We start from the raw sequence: 23,613 nt of genomic DNA, 5'->3' as shown, positions 1-23,613 counted from the left end.
CGCGGGGCGGGAGGGGCGGGGCCGCGGCCGGGGCGGGGCCGGCCCAGGTGCGGGGCGGGGCCCGCTCGGGACACGCCCCCAGGGCCGGACCGCGAGCACGCGGCGGAGGGCGCGGGTCCCGCGCGGAGCCGGGAGGGGCGCGCGCAGACGGACACACGGACACACTGACAGGGACAGAGACACACGGACACGAACACACACACACAGACACGGACACGGACATACGGACACGAACACACGGACAGGGGCACGAACACGCGGGTACACGGACACGGGTATGGACGCATGGAAAGGGACACACGGACGTGAACACGCAGACACGGACACGCAGACATGGACACACGACACACGGACACGGACACACAGAGACACAGACACACGGACACACGACAGGGACACACGGGCATGGACACACGGGTACACGACACACGGACACACAGAGACATAGACACACGGACATGGGCACGGACACACGGACAGGGTCACACGGACACAGCTCGCACTCACACCCTTTCACACTCTCACTCGTCAGCCCCTGCTGCCCCCTGCCGGGTCCGCGCCCCGGTGGGATTTACCGGGGCCGTGCCGGCGCTTCCCCGGGCTGTACGAGGGCTGCCCCGGACTGCACCGCTCGGCGTGTTCGCACGGGGCTGGCATCACCTCCTTGGCTCCACTGGGTCCCGTCCCCTCTGTGGTGCCGGGGGGTGACACCGTGCAGCAGCAGGACACAGAGCAGGGCAGGGGCGAGCTCACTGCTCCCACTAGGATGGGGTCTGCCTGTCTGAGGCTGTGGTGAGGGTCTATCCTAAGAGCACGTGGCATGACAGGATGGTGTCCCGGTGCCAGCACAGCTCCCCAGCGTGCACAGTCCGAGCTGCAGGGCTGGGGTCTGCACAGCAAGCTGGGCACCCGTGCAGCAGAGGGCAGTGCCCACAGGGCCATTGGCTCCATCCGAGGAGCTGTTTTTGGGAGGCTGGTGAGGGACATCCAGAGGCCATCAGAGGGCAGGACTGGAGACAGACTAGCACTGAGGAGCTGAAGGAGTCCCTACTATGGCTTTCCTGAGTTGCATTCATTGTGCTGGGCCTGATGGCAGCTAGACACAGACAGGCCCTGGCTCTGCAGCAGAAAGCATCTTCCAGCAGGCATGGGACCTACAGGAGACTCCCAGCTCTGCAGGTTGGTGTCAGTGTCAATGTCAAATAGCAATGGAGCATGAGGGCAAACTGAGGCACTCAGAATTTTCTTTTGAGGAGTCCAGGCTGTATCCTGGGAGAGGATGGCCAGGACACGCCAGCACTGGTGGCTAACAGCTTGTGGCTGATAGCTGGTGGGGCAGTGATGTTCCCAGCACAGAGTCCAGCCCCTGCCCTGTGCTCTGCAGTCTGGGCACCTTCGCCTCAGCAGCACTGCCCCTTCACCCCATCCGCTGGTGTTTGCTCCTCCCGAGGTGCCAGGACCAAGGGCTGTGCTCACACAGGACTCTGCATCCTGCAGGAGCTCCTCAGTTCTGCTGGGATGGGTAAGTCCCAGGACACTGTATACTGGTACAAGATCGTGGGGATGAGCAGGACATCGCCTGTCTGTCTTCCTGCAAGGATGTGAGGAGCTGCTATTCCTCTTTCTTTGTCCCGTGTTTGCAAGGACACCTGGTGCATGGTGCAGTTCCCACCCTGAGCTGCTGTTTTTCCTGGACTCTTCCCCACTGAAGCTCCAGGCAGAGGGGCAGTGACTGTGCCATGATGTTGCTCTTTTCCTACCCCCACCCACATGCCAGCTATACCACAAATCACATCTGTCCCCCAGTTCAGCTAGAATCAGCTTAAGAAAGACACACTACACACACCTCGGGTGGAGCAAATCATCGCCTGTGCAGCCCTAGAGTGGATGAGAGGGTGCAGAGCTCCACCACAATGGTATTGTCCCCACCATAGTGTCACCCTTTATGTTTAGAGTCTCCATGTGTCTTGGCAAGTGACACATGCAGTCCTGCATCTCCCTAAACCCACCAGGAGACCACAACCCTATAACATGTCCTTGACATCCCCTGGCAGAGCAGCTGCCAGAGCTGAACTGCCAACCCCCGTGTGCCTCCATCAGCAGTGTGTGTGTGAGGGTGTGACTGTGAATGGTGTAGCTCCTGCCCCAGGGCAAAGAAGCAAGAGGAAGGGATGCAGCAGTTTCCCCCACACCGTCCATCTCTGCTGGCTGCAGGCTGCAGGGGAAGCTGCACTGTTGTGGGCAGGCACCAGACTGGCTCTGGTGCTCAGGCTGCAGCTGGAACTCAGGCAGTTCCCTTGACTGAGATAATAAAGCCATGCTGGGGAGCAGGCTGGCTAATTGATCTGCTCCTCCCCTGAGACCCATCCACTCTCTGCATTTTAATATATAATAGGTGATCAAGAGCCCCCCAGTTCCCAGCTAGGCTGGGCTGGGGGCCCTCAGGAGCCACATCCCACTGAAGAGCTGGGCTGGGAGACAGGGCTGAACCCCATGGGCGGCTCTGGGCAGCCCAGAGAGGAACAGCCTTGGCTGCTGCTCAGCACCAGTGCAGGCAGTGCTGGGAGTGCTGCAGGAATAACTCCACACTCTCCTGGGCTGTGCCCCACTGAGCTGTGGGATGGATGTCGTGGGCTGAATGAGATCTTCCCAGAGACTGGGATGGATGCCTGACCTCAAGAGCGCAGTGTGGAGATGGCGCAAGGGGCAGAAATGGCATCACAGTGCCCAATTCTCCTCTTGGCCAGCCCCAGGGCTGCTGCCCCAGCCTGAACATGGCCCAGCCTGAACACCTCTGTCCCATCTCCAGTTTCACACACAGCTGGGACACAGCCAAGAAGGCCCCAGGCCCCATTTGGAGACTGCAGGCTCCAGCAGAGACATGAGGATGCAGGTCCAGCTGCTGGGGTATCAGGAGATCCCCAGAGCTTGGCAGCCTCAAAATTACTGGACTGGAGGCTGCCACGTGAATCACTGCCAGCTCTGGTCACACGTGGTCTCGCCTTCACAAGCCCCTCCACTGGCTGTGCAGGCAGGGCAGCAGAGGAAGCAGGGGAGGGCATCCAGAGTCACACAGCAGGAACACTTTAATGACCGGTCCAGCTCTTGCAAGACCCCACTGGAACAGCATCGTCCTGTTCTGCACCAGCAACCCAGAGACCTGTCCCAAAAGTAAAACCACGGCTGGCCAGAGTACCTCAGGACCACAGGCAGAAGCAAGAACAGTGTGCTTCTGTGCAGCACCCCCTGTGACAGGACCCTGGGCTACTGCAGCGGGCAGCTCACAGGCGAGTGGCAGTGATGGTCTTTTGGGAGGGAGCTGCACAGAGCCCTGGGGATCTGCCTGGTGGCACAGCTGAGGTGTCCAGTGGGGCAGAGCCACTTCTTGTGCCCTGCAGTGTTTGTCTTTCCTTCAGCAGCTCCACGGCTGCTTTCTCCACTTCATCCATCTCCAGCTGGCTGCTGGCTGCCATCTCGTCCCTGGTCACTGCTAGGAACGATGAGTCATGGGCCAGAGCCCCGAGGCCTCCAGAGATCAGAGCCTGTGCAGGAGATGAGAGCACAGCCTGGGAGCTCAGCCTGGGGAGCTGCCCTGGCTGCAGGCACCCACCCACCTTCTTCTCCTCCCTTCTGCCCTCTGTGCTGGCACACACCTGCTGCTAAACTTTGCAGCTAAGCTTTGCCCCCCAGTCTCCCATCATGGCATAAGTGTGGTATCCCTGGAATTTCCTGCCATCCCTGCTGTTCCCTCTGCCAGGCTGTGCCCTTGCCTTACCTCCTGAATGAGGAAGGTGATGGCTGGGGTGGAGGATGTTCCTGGCTCATCAGTTTCTCTCTGCTGGAACCTTGAGCTGGATGCTGTTCCTGTCGCAGTGCCATCCTCTGTGGGCAGCTGGATGAGAGCAGAACAGAGCTGCAACATGTGCTGGGACAGTGCCCAGGCAAGCCCTCTCCCATGTCAGTGTGGGAGCTGCAGGTTCTGTCCCCTGTTGCTGTCTAGTGCCTGGACAGGCAATGCCATCCTGCTGGAGCTCCAGGGCACCCCCAAATTGGCACCAGCAGGGCCATGTAAACAGAGCTGGCCAGGCATGGGCCAGGCATGTGCCAGGCATGAGACGCTGCCCAGCAAAGAGATCATGTGGGCAAATCTGATGTCCCCCTGCTGCCTGCCCTGGCTCTGGAGGCAGATGGGGAGCCAGAGGAATGTGCTTCCAGCTGTTCCAGCCTCGAGGAGCTCCCCATCACTGCTGCAGTAGCAGAGTGGGAGCCCAGCTCCATCTCCAGGCTGGTCCAAGAGAAAAGCTCCAGCAAGGCTGGATTCACACAATGAACCCTGGAGAGTGGCTCCTTCCCAGCACAGCTGTGACAGCCTTTCCCAGGATGGGACAGAAGTTCTCCAGTGTCCCCCACATCACATGTCCCCTCTGGACGTGCACTGCCCCTTTTACCTGCGGGAGGAGGAGTGGCCCTGGTGATGAGGGTCCCCCTGAGGCACCCCCTCTCCTCCTGCTCAGCCTCTCCATGGGTATGGGGCGGGTGTGCTCTGCAGGAGGGAAGGGTAGGGACGTCAGATGGGTGCAAGGGCAAGGACATCACTTCCAAACAGAGATGGGAATGAGCTCGCTAGACTGGGGGAAACAAAGGATTTAGGACATCCAAAGTGCCTGTTTCAGGAAATGGGCATGGTCTTGTGGCCCTGCTGCCCTGGGATGGCCAGTGCTCCCCCAGCCTTAGGCACTTTCTCCATATTTCATCAGCTCAAAAGGTAGAAGGAGGGATAAGGGTCTTCTGGAGCTCTCCAGAGAGATCCTGCTGTGCTCAGTGCTCTCAGCAAACCTCCAATTTATTTGGGCCTGCATCTCCTCCTTCCACCCACCAACACCAGACCCTTCCCCCTGCCCTGGCCCCTTCCCTGGTCCCAGTCCCCCAGAAGAGCAGCAAAGCCCAGACTCACCCCAGGCTGGGCGCCTGCGTGCTGCTGGTACCGTCTTCCTCAGCACCTCATCCTCATACTGCACCCTGGCAAGGGCAGGCAGGTGGGTCAGCCTGACGGGGGACCACACAGCCCTTCCCACCTTCCCCAGCCCGGGGGGACACACCTGCAGGGACAACTGGAATGGGTGTCCAGGGTGGAGACCCCAGGAAGCAGGACTGAGTACATCCTCTTACATTGGTAATTTTGGCCCCTCTACCTGTGCCCAGGCACGTGCTGGTGGCCCCAACCTGGGGCTTGGCCCTCAGAGATTGGCAGGTGAGGGGGAGGGAAGATTCCTGCAATCCCTGTCACCCTGCTGCCCACCTCCATCCCCATGGCACTGGAGTGATGGGATGGGAGCCCTGGGCAGGCCAGGGTGCAGCCAGCTGCCAGGACAGCCCCAGGGCACGGCCAGCACTGCCCTCCCTGCAAGGTGACAGCCCTTACCCCTCCAGCCAGCTGCTGCTGTTGGCATTGTTGATGTTGGTGTTGCCTTCCTGGGGGAAGTCATCCAGGAACACGGGAGAGTCGAGGTCCTCACTGCCCACCTCGGTGAACTGCAGGGGCCTCTGGCTGGCCACCTGGGGCTGCAGCGGGCTGCTGGGCTCCATGAAGCTGTCCACCTGGCCAAACAAGCCTCCTGTTCTCTGCAACCAACAGGGAGGGCATCAGGGGAAGCCTGGAGCTCCAGGCTGCTCTGGGGCCATTCCCATGTCAAAACAGGGATTGCTCTGCTCGGGTCTTCAGACCACGTGGTCCCAAAAGCCTCACTGCCCAGGTAGGGAAACTGAGGCACTGAGGGCTGATGGCCATGTAGCAGCACTGGGATAAGCCAGCCCATGGCAAATGCTGTCACCTCTGTGGTACAGGCTGAGGTGGTGGCACCTCTGGACACAGAAGAGGTGCAGCTCTGCAACCCCACAGCTGTCTCTGAGGCTTAGGCCTATGGCTGGCAGAAGGTGTGAGTGGGAACCTCCAAACCAGCAGGTAAATATCCAGCACAGCCCTGCCAGGCACATGGGCTGGGTCCTTTCACAGAGGGGAAACTGGGGCAGAGAGCAGCTTGCCCAAGATGACACAACCAGGATGTCCTGATGCTCACAGAAAGGAGAGAAGTGCTGACCATCCTTGTGGCACACACCCTGCAGACTGCCCCCAGTGCTGGCAGCCAAGCTGACCCACCACCACTCTGAAATCAGGGCTGGATGGGACCACCAAGCTGTGCTGAGGGCTGAACTCACCCTGTATATCCCTTCCTCCATGGCAGCCTCCACCATGGCTCTTTCCAGCTCCTCCTCTGCAGTCAAGTCCCCAGAAATGGCCCGATGGATTTCGGGAGCAGCTTCTTCCTCAATGCTCCTCAGCCCAGCCTGGAAGGGACAGGAAGGCAGGGCTGATGTGGCCGTGCCCCACCACCCCTCACCTTGGCTTTGGAGAGGGAAACATGACGAGCACGCTCACCCTGCCAAGGACAGGCCATGGGTCACACCCTGCAGCTGGTGGCTCTGTGCTTGGTGACACTGCTCCCGAGCTCCTGCTGTCCCACAGCTGTCCCACAGCTTCTGGGCTCAGGCTGTCCCACAGAAGGGAATGCCAGGGGCAGCCTGATGGAGGGTCAGGCTGGTGACAGCCAAGGGCAGGCTGGGCCTCTGTCCCTGATGTGGGACCTGGCTCTTTTCCTTGCTTTGCACCTTTGGGGCCTGGTCTTTTATCTCTACAGGTGATTTCCTCCCTATAAAGTCACGAGAGGCTAGGGACATCCCAGCCTTTTGGCCAGGCACAGAAATCCTCTGCCAGCACCCCTTGGGGCTGCTGTACAGGCTTCTCTGACTGCAGTGGCCCCACTCAGTGTCAGCCATGTGGATCCCTGTCTTGGACTGCAGTTCAAGATATAACCAGCAGTGTGTATTCTATTGCCATCTGTTAAAACCAGGTGGGGAGGTGTTTTATTTTTATCTCTTCCACCACCCATCCTCCCTCCCTCCAGGGGATATCTGCTGTCCATGGGCCATCGAGGCTCACTGCATGACTGATAAAATTCCATCATCCATTGGGGGATGCTCCACCCAGGGGAGGAGCCCAGCATTCCCACCTGGATAAATCCTGGGATTCAGAACACCAGCACAGCCTGTGTGCACTGCATTCCCAGAGGAAGAGCAGACCCAGCTCACCAGCACTGAACCTTCAGAGGAAAACTGCACCCACCTACAGGATCATCTCTGCTCCAACAGAACCACATCTGTCACTCCAGGAGGACTTGGTTGGACTGCTCCCAACAGCCTGAACAGGGTGTCAGGTTGTGTTCTGACTCTGACAGGGTTTTCTTTTTTGTTTCTTTGCTTTTTTGTACTACTACATTTTTATTTTAAATATTCCTAGTAAAAAACTGTTACTCCTATTCCCATATCTTTGCCTGAAAGCCCCTTAATTTCAAAATTATAATAATGTGGTGGGAGGGGGTTACATTCTCCATACCAAGGGAGGCTCTGGCTTTCCCTGACAGACACCTGTCCTTCCAAACCAAGACAATCCCCCCTCCACCTGATGCTCTGTAAGGCTGAGAGAACACAGAGAATACCAGGCACATGGAGCTATCCCAACTCTGCTAAGGGGAGAAGAGGGAGAAGGTCCTGGGACTGGAGCAGAGCAGGTTCGTAAGGGCTTGGATGAGCAGCATTTGGCACAGACAGTGGTCTGTGGTGGGAGTTTCCAGGTCCTAAAACTACTTGGTGAGGCACCAGATCCTGCCAAGCCGTTTCTACAAGTGGAGTCAGTGGAGCAGCGAGTCAAAACCCTCCTTTGCTTTCTGAGTCACCTCCACACTGGACACCAAGGTCACACTCAGAGCTGGGGACTCATGGCCAGTTCAGTGTTTGTCTACTTGGGGCACCTCACTCCCAGAGGCCTGAGGCACAGGGGGCCCTGCAGCTCTCTGAGTCACTCCAGGCTGGGGGAAGCCTCTTCCCTGACCTGCAGAACTCCCTGTCTGCCTGCAGAATCTCCCCTCCAGCAGCACCCACACACCCACCTGGATCTCCACAGGGTTTTTCTTGGGCCTGTACCCATAATATTCCTCCTGGCGCTTCATGAACTTCCTGAAATGTTCTTGGATCAGGAAAGTCGCATAGAATTTGCCCACTGTCACCTCATCATCTGGAGGGAGGAAACCAACATGATGATCCTGCCTGTCACAAGATCTCAAGTGGCTGGAGCACTGAGACCCTGACCAGGAGTTGCCCTGTCCCTCTGGGAGGTGCCACCTGGTGCCATACCTCCAATAGGTGGGATCACCTGGTCCAAAAGCTTCATACTCGTTCGCTTCCAGATTTTTTTGATAATAGCTCGGAGCTCCTCATTGGCCTGTTCAAAATTACCTGTGAGGAAAGCGAGCAGGACAGAGCAGTTCATTCTCAGGGACGTGAACAGGAGTGAAGACAAAGCATGTGAACACCTGGCCAATCTCCTGGAGGGTGTGACAGCTCCTCTCTGTCTCCCCACCCAACAAAAATGAGCTTAGTAACAGCGAGGCTTTGATTTTGGCCAGAACACTTTACAGATTTTGACCTCCCCTTTGGTGCTGCCACAGGGTCCACCATTCCTGAAATCCCAGTCTATCTCCAGGATCTCCTGTGCTTCTCCCAGGCTGCCACGTTCCCACCCCAGCCAGAAGGAAGCACCGTGTCACACTGCTGGAAAGCACAGGAGCCCACCACTGCCTGGCCTCAGCTCCTGCCACAGCTGCTTCCCAGCCCAGAGCTGTTCACAGCACAGGCACAGCCCACAGGCACAGAAACAAGCTGGTGGGACACCTTCCCACAGCAGAGCTCAGCAAACTATGCTGCTGGCAAGGAAGGGGTGAAAGCAGCTCCTCCCCAGTACAGCTAAATTCAAAGGATGGGAGCTGGACCAGCCCCACTCCTAAGCTGTCCAGGGTGGCACTGGTGGCACTGGTTCACTCCTCAACACGTGGGCCATCAGCTAACAACACCCTCCAGGCTGGGGCTGAGCGGTGCCACGCAGGCACTCAGGAACTCTGGCCCAAAGAGATGGGGAATAAGAACTGAGGGTTTGTCCACAGGGTCTGATCCCACAGATAAGTGCCCTGAGATCCCTGGCCAGCGGGGGAATGGTGTGTAACCCACACCCAGCACCACAAGGAAGGTCCCTGTCAGGCTGTAGAGGCAGACAAGGCCACTGCTCACCTTCTGTCTTGATCTTGAGGGCTGTCCTCACCAGCGCAAAGAGGGTGGCGTTGAAGGTGACGGTGCCGTCGCTGTTCAGGGGCATGTTCATGCACACCAGGCGCTGCACAGCAAACCAGCTCCTGTGACCCCAGGTGACAGAGCACGCTGGCAGCCCCCAGGCTCAGCCCCCAGCGCTGTCCTGGCCAGAGGCTCTGCTCAGGGCATGGAGCCCTGCCAGCCCTACCTGCCCTGCCCAGGCCCAGGGGCTCTGCATTACTCTGATACCACAGTTGCCAGAGGCAGTGACAGCCCTGGTCCCAGCCAGCTGAACCAGAGCAAGTGATGGGCAGAGCTAGGGGAAATAACCTGCAGGGGCAGGGGTGCCATGGGAGTAAATCATGGAATCATGGAATTGTTTGGGTCAGAAAAGAGCTGTAAGGTCATCAGGTCTAACCCTTCCCCCAGCGCTGCCAAGGCCACCAGGAAAGCCATGTACACAAGCACCATGTTCACATGGCTTTTAAATCCCTCCAGGGTGGTAACCCATGACTGCCCTGGAGAGCCTGTCCCAGGGTCTAACCAATCCCTCTGTGAAAACATCTTCCCTAATACTTATCCTAAATCTCTCATAATGCAACTTGAGACTGTTTCCTCTTGTACTGTCACTTGTTACTTGAGAGAGGAGACCAACTCCCAGCTGGCTTCAACCATTAGCAGCATTGTGTGGCAAAAGCTGATAAGCCAAAAAATGCTTATAATGTATTGTAATTAGGAAATAGTTTAGGTTCTGATTGTGATGGCATGAATTGTAACATCTGTACCACTTCACCATTCTCATGAGACTGAAAATTGAATAAAAATCTTTAAAACGCGTTCCAGGAGCACCATCTCTGGGTCAGAAAAAGGTTCTTTTCAGCATCTAAGCCATGGCAGTGGAAGCTGGCTGGACTGTCACTCTCAGCCTGCTGGGAGGACACAGTGACAGTCTGAGGAAGGTGTCCCTGTGCTCACACACCCTGTCATCCCCTTGGCCCTTACCTTACAAGCCACACGGTGTGGGCAGAACTTCCCAAAGCCCAGGGGAGGGTTGATCCGCCTCAGCAGAGTCACCACATCCAAGTGTTTGATTCTGCCCCTGCAGAGGAAGCACACAGCTCAGCAGAGAGGCAGCAGGCCTGCAGGACAGCAGCTTGGGGAGGTGCTCTGAGGGCTGATCCCTGGGATCTGCCCCGTGTTTCTGTGCTGGGCAAATCCCTGCTCTTCCCTCTGCTCCTCTGGGGAAGGCAGCGGCTCCCTGTGGCACTGGGGAGCAGGTGAAGGTGTGCAGTGCCATGGGAAGCGTTGGCAGCCTGGCCACAGCTGGATGAAGAGGGAACTGAAAGTCTCATGTTCCCAAATATCCTGATGGCTTTTACCAGACCTGGATCAACTTTGGCAAGTCCACATCTATCATTGTTAGGGTGGACATGACATAGAGAATGACATGATAGAATCTCTTTAGAAGGCTCTTTATTATGGTCTCATGCTGTCTTTTATACACTTTTATTTAGACATTGAGGGCAACTTCTAATTGGCTAATAGCTTTCTTGTGAATTATCTTATTGGTTAGTAAAAGGTATTTTACTTGTCTATCAAATCTATCTATTCTTGAATTGTTTACATATTTCCTTTATGATTCTCATGGGACAAATCCTTTGTTATCACAGGTGCACTTATTTTTCACCCTCAGAATAGACTGTCGTGTTAAAGGAACTTCTCATTCTCAAAATAGCTTCATATGGGAATTTGCAAATTGCTTGTTAGCTGCACTTAGAAGAAATGACAGGCTGGCTTTTTACCCCATTCCCACACACATCCACCTCTGAGAGGCTGGAACGTGAACCACAGCTCACCCTGCCATGCCTGTCTCCTTCTCCATGCCACCCACCCACCCACACTCACTCACTCACTTGGCCTCGGGGTCGTACTCAGCCCAGATCCTCTTGAACTCGTCCAGGTGATGGGGCCCCAGGATGGACCAGTCCCGTGTCAGGTAGTCAAAGTTGTCCATGATGACAGCCACGAAGAGGTTAATGATCTGCGGGCAGAGGAAGGGATGGGAAGGACCCAGTTAGGGGAGAGAAGACATGGGCAAGTGTGTTCTGGAGCAGAAGGGGCTTGGGATCTCCTGGAATCAGAGGATGCTGAGTGAGGGTCTTCCCATGCACAGAGGAACTATTGGGGTTCCAAATAACTCCGAGGGTCCAGCCCTGCAGAGAAATGGCTTAATGATAGCAAGACAACTTCTCTGGACATGCTTTGTAAAATAAAAGGTTCTAATAATGACAAAAAAATTAAACATTATAGAACAAAGAAATACAAGCCAAACACAGTGTACAAAACACTCTTACATTGGCTAAGGCAGTCCAAAAAAGCCTAGAGCAACTCTGTGCTGTCTCTTTAGTACTTGATTCTTTAGGTGGGCTGTTTGGCACCTTGCCCAATGAAACTGGCACCAGGCTTTGAGGTGCACTTCCAAAGCCCAATCAGTGCCTCTGTGCTGGCACTGAGCCTGTTACAGTGAGCAGGCTATAGAAAATTCTAGTTTAACTTCCTTACATGTTCCAAGGTAAGCTGAAACTCTTTCCCTTATATAGAAACACCTGCTCGGGTGTGGAAATGCATTGCTACAGGAGCCTCCTGCTCAAGCAGGCCATGTGAAAGGACAAAGCACATCAGCATCTCGTCCCTCTCCACCCTTGCCAAGGCCAAGACAAACACATCTGCAAGGCAGCACACACTGGGGGCTGTGGGAAGAACCTAAAAGGGGATCCTGGGTCCCCCAGGGGTGCAGTGTCAGTTTGGAGCATGGCTGGGTAGGTGGGCTGGGGGTGATGTTCCCAGGAGGTGCTGTGGGCTGACCCCGTGAGACACACCACTAACAACACCGTGGCTGCCCAGGCAGGACAGGGGTGCTCCTGAGGGAGCCAGCATACCAGGAAGGCACAGAGCATGTAGAAGCTGATGAAATAGAAGTAGGCAAAGCCGGTGCCACAGGTGTACTCCTCTCCCTCAGCGTAGTCCGACTCGGGGTCGCAGCGCCGGCCGTAGCTGCAGTCCAGCAGGATCTCCTGCCACGCCTCGCCCGTTGCACACCTGGGAACAGGGGACAGCCCTGGGCATGCAGGGAGGGCTCAGGCCAGCCCAGCCTGCAGGGGAATGGGAAGGGGAAGTGGCTGGGACAGTGTCTTGGGTTATGTAACCAAAACCAAAGTGTATTCTATTTCATCTGTAGAAAGCAGCTGAAAGATGGTTTCTTTTTTTTTTTCTTTATCTCTTGTAACTCCAGGGAGGAGGAGGGTGGATGCCTTCTGATAACAGACCAGCTGTTAAAACCAGATGGGGCAGTGTTTTTTATTTCTTTCATCAACCTCGTCCACCCTCCAGGGGATATCTTCTGTTAATGGGCCATTGAGGCTCACCAGTGACATCACACATTACATCATCCCATTGGGAGATGCTCCACCCAGGGGGGAGGAGCCAACCATTCCCTATCCAGGGAATAATGGGGACAAAGGTGGATAAAAATGGGGACACAGGGACCCCCTGGATCCTCTTTTCCACTGGATTCCCAGAGGAAGACTGGACTCATCTCACCACCACTGAACCTGTCTGCAGGATCATCTCTACTCAAACAGAACCACATCTGTCACTCCAGGAGGATTTATTTAGACTGCTTCCAACACCCTGGCCAACAGGGTGTCAGCTCATATTCCCGACTCTGTCAGGGTTTTCTAGGACTTTTATTTGTTTGCTTGCTTGTTTTTTTGGTTTTGGTTTTGGTTTTTTTTTGTACTACTGCATTTGTATTTTTTTTAATATTCCTAGTAAAGAACTGTTATTCCTATTCTCATATTCTTGCCTGAAAGCTCCTAATTGCAAAATTGTAATAATTTGGAGGGAGGGGTTTTTACATTCTCCATTCCAAGGGCAACTCCAGTTTTCCCTGACAGATAACTGTCTTTCCAAACCAAGACAGATGGGAGCAGTCAGGATTCTGGGCTTGCTGCTATAGGGCTACTGAAAGCTTCAGAAATTGTCTGGAGTCAAGGAAAGCCTTGGGCAGAGCTCCTGCTTCCCATGAGTTTCCTCACAATTCACAAATTAAAATCCAGTCGGGGAAGGAAATATTCAAAATAGCAGCCCCAGAATGCCCCTCTCTCTGAGAGCCCAGCCACACCAAGTAAATCCACAGCCTCTCCTGCAATGCTCCCAGTGCTGCAGGACAGCTTTCTGTGGGACAAAAAAGAAATCAGCTACTAAAATGCTGGTCCTCCCTCACTCCAATCTGGGCACTCCCACAGGCTCAGACCTGGCTCCCTTCAGGAGCTGCTTACAGGACAGGACAAGACTGACCTGAAGAGCAGCAGCACAGCCTGTGGAAAGGTTTGGAAGTTGTTGTTTCTGTTGATCTGGGTCCCGTCCACCATGGCAATCTTCCCAAACATCTGTAAATCACAGTGGGAGGTCCCCATGTGCCATCCTTTCTTTGGCACCAGCCACCCTCCAGAGCACCTCTGGTCCACTTCTTGTTTATTTGGCTTTGGGCATCCCCAAAAGAGATTAAGATTGGGGTGTTGGTGCTCTGGAGCTTAGAAGCTACTTGGACATTCCTGCCAGTGCTGAAAACATTCCTGACTACTACTGCACTTCATCTGGGCCAAGGAGACAAGGTCTCCTGAACCAGCACAAGCACTGGTGTGTTTAGGTTGTGCCATTGACTCCCAAAGTGCTCTTTGCCACGTGCCTCAGCTGCCCTGGCCGAAGCCCAGGGTTGGGAGGCTGCTGGGGTGGCAAACATCTTTACAGACCAGGGTAAACACATCTCAACATGTGTAAAGTCCCAGAGAGGGCCTAACAGAGGAACCAGTTCCCCCCGTCCTACCTCCCCAGATGCCATCAGGCTCAGGGCATCTGATAGAGACCAATTCCTACCCCCCTGCCCCTGTGCCCCTCACCTGCATCCCAATCACAGCATAGATGAAGAAAAGCATCACAATCAGCAGGGCCACGTATGGCAGAGCCTATGACAAAAGGACCATGACTTGTGTGAGACACAACCCAGGGACAGGGTGCCAGCTCTGGAGGTGCTGCTTGGGCACTCTGGTCTGTGTTCCCTGCTTACCTGTTCCTCTCACCACCCTCCTGCTGGCCCCCTCTCTGTGATTCTCACATGTGGGAGGCTGATGCCAGCCCCACGGGAGCACTGCTCTCTGTGGCTTGGACAGAGGCTCAGAGCACACCCCAGGGCTGAGGGAACTGCGCAGGTCAGGGCTGTGAGCTGACGCTGCAGCACACCCTGGGACACCCACCCAGCACAGATCCCAGCCAATGGGACCAGGACAAACGGGCACAGGCAGGTACTGCCAGCACCTGGCCCAGCCCTGACCCTCAGTGCTGTCAGCCAGGGAGTCTCACACACCTTCCCACCCACATGGGCAATGTTCTACACACCACAAGCCCCAGCCCAAGCTGAGGTCAGCACCCTGCCAGCACTGGAGCTTTCTCCTTTGCCTGCTGAGGACAGGCTGCTCATGCTACCAGCCTGAGGATCAGCCACTGCTGCCAGCCCTGGGCACGTGTGTGTTTGTGAGGGGAGCACTGCTCCTGACAGACCTGGAAGGACTTGATGAAGGTCCACAGGAGGGTCCTGACACCCTCACCCCGGCTCAGCAGCTTCACCAGGCGCATCACCCGGAACAGCCGGAAAAAAGTGATGGAGACGCGGGAGTTGTCATCAGGGTCCTGCAGGCAGAGCACAGCAGCTGGGGGACACAGAGAGCTGAACCCTCCGGGCTTTCAAGGCAGGGGGTTCAGGTCCTGGGGTGAGGAAGGGTCACAAGATCCCACACCCAGGCAGCAGTCATGGTGCCCTTGCGTGCACACAGGATCAGACTGCAAAGATGGGCTGGCACTTCTCCCCCTGGCACTTCTGCCCCCAGCCTTCCCAGGGATGTCACCCCCCCAGGCCCCCATGCTCCCACTTCTGACACTGGGATAGTGCAGGAAGGAAGGCATGCTGCCACATGGACTGGCAGAGCTGTGGGGGTCACAGGGCCACCACAAACAGGATTAGTCCCACCGGGGTCTTGCCCAGCACGTCCTGTATTTGTAAGGTGAGGTGTAGGGTGGGCACCAGGCACAGGAAGGGTTTAAGCAGAGACAGGCTGTTTAAGCAGAGAAGGGCTGTTTTGAGAATGTTACAACAGGACTTTAACCAAAGGAGGGACTGAAGGGAGGTGTCTCTGTGGGCTGCAGTGTCACCTGGCCGTGCAGTGATGCCAACTCTCTGTGGGCACCCCCCTAGAAGGGGGACAGCCAGGGGTTCAGGGCAGAGTGGGCAGGCAGGAGGTGAGGCAAAAGGCACAGCTCCTGGCCTGAAAGGACTGGGTTTTGTCTGGAAGCACTTTAACAGTGGTGGTTGGAAATGCTGGAGGCTTGGTCACCTATGCCTTTGCTAGTCCCAGCACGGCTCAGCCTCAGCTACCATCTCTGCCACCAGGAGCCATGAACAGACCCTCCTGGCACTGCCTACCTGGACTCCATCACTGCTTGGGATGCTTTTCCCACTGCCCCCTCAGCCTACCAGAGCTTTACTGCTGCCCCTGGATCCCTCTCACTCCCATCACCCCGGCCACTCCCTCCCAGCTATTTCAGGGCAACAAAATCCACCTGTAAATACCTCTCCCAGCAGCCCCACTCCCCTCAGTATCACACTTCTGAGTTCCCAGGGCTGCACTGAAAACCTCCATCTCCTCTCCCAACTCCTTCTTTGGCCTCTCACTCTGCTGGTGCCTCGTGCCCATGCAGTGAGTGCAGGGGTCAGGAACGCCCCATCAGCCGCAGTGCACCTCGTCCCCTCCACGGGGCTCTGGGCAGTGTCCTGAGGAGAGCAGCTTGCCCTCTGCAGCTCCCAGGGCTCTGGGGAGAGGCTCTGGCATGTTGGCACCCTGCTGTCAGCTCCCTCCATATTTTCAGACCAACCCAGGACTCCCCATTGCCACTGCACCCCTTGGAGGGCTTTGGCCACCAGTGCAGGACTTGGCCCACTCAGCCGCCCAGGACACTGGGCTGCACCCAGGGGACACAGCCAGCTCTGGCGGAAGGCGCAGAGCAGGGATTGCCTCTCTCACCATTTCTCTGGCTGTCAGAGGCTGCATCCCTTCAGGCCTTAGGCAGCCAGGGCGATGGGCAGAAGGACCAAGGCCAGCGTTCCTGGCCTACAGCTGGATACCGCTGGATCCCTCTGATACGGCAGCTCCAGGGGATGGGGAAGGGCAGGGCTGGGCTTCCAGACAGGCCCAGGAGGGCTGGGAAACAGCCTTGCACCTCTCAGGGTGGGAAGGGGTGTCTGTGTGTGTGGTGTGTGACCCCAAACCCCTCTGAGGAAGGCAGAGTTCCACCCCAGGGAGCTCAGCAGGGCGTGGAGTGCCTTGGTGACACGCAGGGCACATGCAAAGGTGGGCACAGGCAGGGAGGGGTGCGCGGCAGGCACATGCAGCTGCAGGTATTTACAGTGCTATCACAGCCTCCGCCCAGGCAGTACAATCCACCGCTGGGTGCCAGAATAGTCTGCCAAGAGAACAACAGAGTCAGCACAAGTGGGGCAGGAACGACAGGGGGAGAGGCATGGTGACACAAGGAGATAACACAGACACAGAAGAAAGAGTAAGAAAAAAATTGGGGAAAAGAGGAGGGGCACAGGGAGGGGCAGGCAGAGCCCCAGCATCCCTTAGGCTCAGGGACAAGGTGATGTGTCTGTTGACAGGCAGAGGCAGCATCTGGGGGAGCAAGGAGCCACACAGACCACGGGGGACTCACCCACCTCTGTGCCCGGCTGTGACACCCTCAGAGGGGTAGGGGTTTGCCCAGGAGAGACAGGCCAAAGCTCAGTGGTGCTGAGGTCAGCCCAGGGGTCTGCAGGCGAGCTGAGCTCCTCAGCCAGCACACAACTCCCCTGCAGCAAGCTGGGCTGCTCCCAGCACGGCAGCTCGGACAGCAGGGCAAAACTGGTGCAGGTTTGCTTGGAGTGAGGAGGAGACTGGCAGCCCCCAGGGGTGGGCAGGTGGCAAACCCCCCAGGGCTCCGCAGAGCCAGCCAGGGACACGCTCCTGCTGTCTGCAGAGGGCCTGGGACACTGGGCAGGGGGACTCAATGTCAACCCCTGACTCCTGAAGGGGAGTCCAGCCCCCGTGCCCCTGCACAGCCTGGGGTCGGTCCTGGGGTCCCAGCAGAATTGTGGGGGGTGGGAGGCTGCAGGGGATGGGCATTGCCAAGGGCTGAGTCCCCAGGGCAGTGACAGGAGCAGCACAGCAGCACTGCAGCCTCCTACATTGTAGAGCCTGGGGTAGCACTGCCAGTGGGGTCTGCTCCCTGTTCCCCTCAGACCCCTCAGTGCCTCCTGGGATGTGGGGAAACTCGGGGAGAGGGAGAGGGAGAGGGAGAGGGAGAGGGAGAGGGAGAGGGAGGGGGAGGGGGGAGAGGGAGAGGGAGAGGGAGAGGGAGAGGGAGAGGGAGAGGGAGAGGGAGAGGGAGAGGGAGAGGGAGAGGGAGAGGGAGAGGGAGAGGGAGAGGGAGAGGGAGAGGGAGAGGGAGAGGGAGAGGGAGAGGGAGAGGGAGAGGAGAGCCTGAGTGCTACCAGGAATGGCTGGGCTGGTGCAGCCCCACACTGCAGCCCCCAGGGGAGCTGTGATGGGTGCAATGGCTCCTGGGGACAAGGGGTGACAGACCCACCTTGTACTGATCTCTTAGCAGGAAGGAAACTTATCAGAAGGGAAGGTGAAGTTGCTCCCACCCCCTCCCCTCTCTCCGTGCCTCCTAATCCCACCCCCCTGCACATCACCAGATGGCTGGGAAACACTTGGCAGCACTGGGTGAGATGTGGGCTGGCTGGGAAAGGCAGCACATTGGGAAAGGTAAGACAGCCCTGAGGGGACAGAGGTGGACACTGCCAGAGCAGGGCTGCCTGTGACAGAGGTCCCTGAAGACCTTGGGAGGCTGGGGAAGGAAACCAGTGCTCTTAGTGCTCCTGCACATAGACACGGGGGAAAAGACCTAGGAAGCTCAGGACACACAGAACATTCCCAAAATTCTGCCTGGCCTTCTGCACAGTCCTGCTGCTGTCAACTGTGCTGCAGCACACAGAGCACAGTACCATGGTCAGTACTGCCAGCCCTGTCAGGGCACCAGGCCCCTCCTGGTGTCTGTGATGTGCCCTGGCCATCCCCAGACCCTCAGCAGGGACAGCGGGATTTTGGTATGTGTGCCAAGTGGTCTCCTGCTCCAGAGGCACTGAAAACCACTGCCCAGCTCAGGGCCTTGAGCATCCCTTGAACTTCAGCTCTGAGTGGCAGCAGGCTGGGGAAGGATACCTGACAGGCAGGGGGAAACCGAGCCCCAGGTGCAGAGAGCTGGTGGGCAGGGATGAGGAGGAGCTGATGACAGATGAAAGCTGTTGGCACTGGCATGAAATCTGGGAGCTCAGGAAGGCTGAGAAGCCCAGAGGATGGCTGTGCTTATGGGCAGAACTGTGCAGAGAGGGACAGAGGGCTCCTACAGGAGAGGAAGATGGATGGTTTGTGCTCATTCCAGCTCTGTGAGGCCTGGACTACCCTACAGAGAAGAAGGTGACTGCTCTCAAGGGACTCAGAAAACCTCACCTTCCTGCACACAGAACATCTGAAGGTGACCCTGTGCAGGGCTGGCAGAGGCAACAGCAGTGCCAGACCAGCCCTGCAGTGCAGAGATGGCTGCACCTGCCCCTTTGAGAAGACTGCCAAGTCTCTGGAGAGGGTTAATCTATCATCCCCCCCTTTCCACAGCTGCTTCTGGAGCCACCATCGGGTGTGCTGAACAAGCACCCCCCTCCCACAGCAGGGGGAGGCCAGACACAGGTGTGGGTGTCCCAGTGCCAGGGCAGGCAGGGCAGGCTGGATTCCTGGCGCTGCTGTGAAAACGCTCCCAGCAGAGCCGTCAGGACACAGGCACTGCCTGAGGCACGGCTGGCACAGTGCAGAGCTCCTGCAGTGGTGTCTGGGGCTCACAGGGGCACACACACACCACCAGGGCGGGTATGTGCACGGGACACACACAGAGCAGATGTCCTGACATCTGATGTGCCTGATCGTTCCTGTGGGCCAGCAGAGTCCTGTGGGGACAGGGAGCTGTGGGAACCCTGTCACTGCCACCTGCACTGACCTGAGGCTGGATGTGGGGGTGCCTGTCCAGGCAGGGGGAGTGGGGCAGGGGCTGGCACGCAGCCTGCTGCTCATGGGCTAGTCCAGAGTGACAGTTTTCCACAGGACTCCAGTGCCTACAGATTGCGGAGACCAGAGGGGAGGGAGCAATGTGACATGCTGGGCAGTGGGGGATGTTTAAATTGTGCCCTAATGCTCAAAGGGCCACAGCTGTGTTCTCCATGCGCTCCTGCCATGTGCTGATCCTGGCTTGTCCCTCCTCAGAACCAAGCAGAGCAGGGAGGGAGGAGAGGACACCATTCCCCTGCAGAGCTGCAGAGCTGGACACCATCCCAGCACTCCTGACTGGTCCCAGGGCAGGTGCTTGCCTTGGGAGTGGACACTTACATCGATCTCGCTGAGGATGACATCAATGATGCTGCCAATCACGATGAGGAAGTCAAAGACATTCCAGGGGTCTCCGAAGTAGCCCTGTCAGGGAGGAGCCAGAGAAGAGTGAACATGCAGAGGTGTAAGTCAAGAAGGAGACAGAGGATGGAGCCCAGAGGAAGGGGTACCAGAAGGCTCTTCAGTGACTCTGACCCACAGAAGAAGGGATGAGTGGTCAGAGCTGGCACCCTCTGCTTGGTTATTTGGTCCTGCCTTGCAATGCAGTGAAATGAGAGGGGTGGATCAGGATGGCTGGAGCTGACCCCATTCTGGATATGACAAAGAAGGTGGGAATAATGGCCAACTGGACTGGGTGGGATTTGGCTAGCAAGGGTAGCTCTGACAAGTCCTTCCAGAAATCCCAAGGTCCTGCACATGGGGCTCCCTAAGGGTCTTGCAAGGAGAAGCTCTCTGGAGCTGCAGGGAGAGAGGTGTTTGTGCTCAAAAGATGCCAAAAGCGGGGTAAATGGACCCCGTGCCCTGGCTTGTTTTCCATGCTGCTCATGCCTTTCTCTCACCTTGGCTTTAAAGGCCATGAGCTTGAGGACCATCTCCAGTGTGAAGAGGATGGTGAAGGCCACGTTGAGGATGTCTGAGATGTGATTCATTTCTGGAGACTGGTTGTAATGCTGAGGATAAGGCAGAAGGAGCCATTAGCTGACAGCAGATCCAGCCTCCATTGTGAACTCAGAGATGTGTCCTGGATGCAGAGCCCCCTCCCACAGCCAGGCCTATGGCTCAGCAAAAAGAGAAATTTCCCCCCTGCAGCCCTTCTCTGGGCTCTCCACATGCCACCAGTCCCATTTTGCCCATCACACCACAAGCAAACAGCCCCAGTCCAGAGGCTCTCTTGGGGCTCACAGGGCTGAGCCAGCCTGTGCCCTCCCAGACACCCCCCACCACCCGCCCTCACCTGCATGCCCAGGCAGATGGTGTTGAGCAGGATCAGGAAGAACATGAGGTACTCGAAGTAGGAGGAGGTGACCACGTACCAGATCTGGTACTGGTGGGGATTCTTGGGGATGTAGCGGCGCAGCGGGCGGGCCTTGAGCGCGTACTGCACGCACTGGCGCTGCGGAGGGAGCAGGGAGGGCAGGTGAGATCCCCCTGCAGGGCACACACTCAGCACCACCAGCACACCCCCAAGCTGGAGCACCCTTCTGTCCCAGCCCAGCCCCACGGGCCAGGCACAGCAGTGGGTCAGGAAAGCACCGTGCTTCCTGCAAAAACACCCCGGAGCACCCATGTGCTTCCAAAGCCATCTTTGTCCTCCAAGGATGGCCATGCTGCCCTTGGCCTCGGCCCTCCAGCCCAGAGCCTGCCTGCTTGTCCCAGCATCTCCCCAGGGTCTCTCAGGACAGCGTGAAGCACCCTGAAGACACCACATGAACCAGGGGTGAAGGGGGCACTGAGATGGCTGCACAGGCCTGTCCCTCCCCAGCAATCCAGGGCCATCTCTGCTGGGTTTCTGAGTGGTTCACATCACCCTGGCACCCCCAGCTCAGGCTGCCCGTGCTGCCTCAGTGCAGGAGCATGACAGCACTCCAGGACCAGCAGTTGCCCCTGTCCAATGTCCTCCCCAATGTGTCCCACATCCTCTGCCAATGCCTCTGCCTCCTTCAGCCTTGCTGTCCCCAGCCAGAATGACAGCATGACTGCATCACAGAAGGGCTGGCAGCAGAAAGTACCTCTGGAGATGATCTAGTCTCAGTTTCACACCCAAAGCAGGACCAATTGGAGCACACTGCCCAGGACAGCTGGCTTTTGAATAGCTCCAAAGATGGAGGCTTCACAGCCTCTCTGGGCAACCTGTTCCAGTGCTTGACCACCATCATTATAAAAAAAGGGCTTTTTTAATGTTTAAATGGAATTCCTTGTTGTCTTCAGCTTGTGTCCATTGCATTTTTCCTGTCACTGGGCACAACTGAAAAGAGCCTGGTTCAGTCTCCTCTGTGGCTTCCCATTGGTGTTTATACCCATAGGTGAGATTCCTATCAGCCTCCTCAGCACCAGACTTGACTCCCAGACTCTCCTTAGATGCTCCAGACCCTCCATCATCTCAGTGGCCCTTTGCTGGACTCACTTCAGTACATCCATGCTGCTTCTGCACTGGGGAGCCCAGAACTGGGCATAACTCTCTGTTCCAGCTCACTCTGGGCACCTTACCTGTCCAGAGAGGCCCACTCCCTGTTTCTGGTCCCATCTGCCCTTCCCTCAGGCTTGTTTTGTGCTGGGCATGGGTCCAGCTGGCCCTGCCCCAGCAGCAAACAGACCTGGGGCAGGTTCATCTCCTCTGTGTCAGCACAAAGAAGGGCTGATCCAAATCAGCCAGCCCCAGCAGTGCCAGATCCAGGGCTGGTCCTCCTCGTCCTGTTCCAGCAGTCCCATTACCTGATTCTTGTCCAGCTCACAGTTCTTGTACTCATTCTCCCCTTGCTCCTGGAAGGTGACGATGACAAAGCCCACAAAGATGTTCATCATGAAGAAGGCAATGAGGATGATGTAGATGATGAAGAACATAGCAATCTCCACCCGGTAGTTGTAGATAGGGCCTGCATCCTCAGCATTGGTGTCAATGGCCATGTACAGCAGCCTAGAGGAGGGAAATCGAGGCAACAGAAACCTTGATTGGGTGGGGAAGACCATGTCTCCTCTTGAAGGCTGACATCCAACAGTGGTGGGACAGGGCTGCTTGGGTAACCGTGCCAACTCCACAGCCACTGCCAGGGTGACTGCTCCTGCTTCTCAGCCTGGACAGCTCTTTTGTCTTTACCCTGGGCCCATGGCAGTGCCCTGCTCCCAGCACGGCCCTTCCCTGGGCAGGGACTCACTCTGGCCAGCCCTCGAAGGTGGAGACCGTGAAGAGCGACATCATGGCTGAGAAGACGTTGTTGAAGTGGAAGTCGCTGTGCAGCCAGACCCGCTCCTGCACCTCGATCTGCGTGGGGTCTGCGTCCACGTAGTTGATGAACTGACCCCTGCAGCAGAGGGGACACAGAGCTCACTGCAGGGCCCCCTCAGCCCAGGCTGCAGCACCGGCCTTGGTCCCTGGGAGGGGAGGACGGCCCTGTGCTTGTTCCTGATTGACCCCAGGGAGAGGGAGAACAGGACGACACCCCAGAGCCACTCTGTGGATGCAACATTCCCATGCAGGAACATGAGCATTCCCCAGCACATCCCCCCCAGCTCCCATCCCTGGCACTGCCCACCTCTGGGAGGTGCAGAGAGCTCTTACCTGCACTCCTTCTCCGTCAGCTTGGATGGGTCTGTGCACCTGTAGAACTTGCCCTGCGTTCAACAAAGACCAGAAGGGGCCATGGCATTGCTTTGACTCTAGAAGCCCTGGGGAGTTTTGACTTTTTCCCAGCCCTCAGACCCCATCTCACCACCTCCATGCAGACTCTGGCCCTGGCCTGCTGGGACAGTTCTAGCTTCCTTATTTCCTTGCCAAGGTCAGGATTAATACACGGGAAACGTTGGTTTTGTGTTCAGACTTGGATGTTTTATTATTTCTTATCTATTTACAGGCTCACAAGCTGTGAGCTCTAACTAGCAAGTCAGAGAAATGAGGTAAAATGGAGCACCTCTGTGTCTTTTCAAGGTTATTTAAGTGATAATCATCCAATAACAAGATGACACCTATGTTATTTATACTTTTGACCCAATAATGACCACCCAAGGCCTGCAATGCAGACCTTTTTCACCCAGTTACAGAAAACCACCCAAACCCATGAAGAAGAAGGACTTAGACAACACCCAAAATCCTCCATCTTGACTCACACGTATTACT

General features: G+C 56.7%; 1 protein-coding gene across 1 annotated transcript in view; it reads right to left on the bottom strand.

The window, feature by feature from the left end:
• Positions 1 to 3,040: 3,040 nt before the first annotated feature.
• CACNA1S (calcium voltage-gated channel subunit alpha1 S) overlaps positions 3,041 to 23,613 on the bottom strand; it is a 51,052-nt gene continuing 30,479 nt past the window's right edge. Inside the window, exons 23-44 of the mRNA XM_063418164.1 lie at positions 23,059 to 23,111; positions 22,655 to 22,801; positions 22,215 to 22,416; positions 20,737 to 20,895; positions 20,342 to 20,452; positions 19,782 to 19,865; positions 16,714 to 16,770; positions 14,815 to 14,943; positions 14,157 to 14,222; positions 13,555 to 13,646; positions 12,135 to 12,294; positions 11,109 to 11,236; positions 10,198 to 10,294; positions 9,178 to 9,280; positions 8,248 to 8,349; positions 8,004 to 8,128; positions 6,217 to 6,345; positions 5,423 to 5,622; positions 4,955 to 5,019; positions 4,449 to 4,543; positions 3,776 to 3,892; positions 3,041 to 3,542 (exon numbers count right to left, since the gene is read on the bottom strand). Coding sequence (XP_063274234.1) covers positions 3,282 to 3,542; positions 3,776 to 3,892; positions 4,449 to 4,543; positions 4,955 to 5,019; positions 5,423 to 5,622; positions 6,217 to 6,345; positions 8,004 to 8,128; positions 8,248 to 8,349; positions 9,178 to 9,280; positions 10,198 to 10,294; positions 11,109 to 11,236; positions 12,135 to 12,294; positions 13,555 to 13,646; positions 14,157 to 14,222; positions 14,815 to 14,943; positions 16,714 to 16,770; positions 19,782 to 19,865; positions 20,342 to 20,452; positions 20,737 to 20,895; positions 22,215 to 22,416; positions 22,655 to 22,801; positions 23,059 to 23,111 — 2,682 coding nt within the window. The 3' untranslated portion in view covers positions 3,041 to 3,281. The remainder of the gene's footprint in view (positions 3,543 to 3,775; positions 3,893 to 4,448; positions 4,544 to 4,954; positions 5,020 to 5,422; positions 5,623 to 6,216; positions 6,346 to 8,003; positions 8,129 to 8,247; positions 8,350 to 9,177; positions 9,281 to 10,197; positions 10,295 to 11,108; positions 11,237 to 12,134; positions 12,295 to 13,554; positions 13,647 to 14,156; positions 14,223 to 14,814; positions 14,944 to 16,713; positions 16,771 to 19,781; positions 19,866 to 20,341; positions 20,453 to 20,736; positions 20,896 to 22,214; positions 22,417 to 22,654; positions 22,802 to 23,058; positions 23,112 to 23,613) is intronic.

The sequence above is a fragment of the Prinia subflava genome, chromosome 23 (assembly GCF_021018805.1).
Source record: "Prinia subflava isolate CZ2003 ecotype Zambia chromosome 23, Cam_Psub_1.2, whole genome shotgun sequence".
Lineage (NCBI taxonomy): Eukaryota > Metazoa > Chordata > Aves > Passeriformes > Cisticolidae > Prinia > Prinia subflava.
Note: the sequence above shows the minus strand (reverse complement) of the source record. Positions and strands in the feature narration are given on the sequence as shown.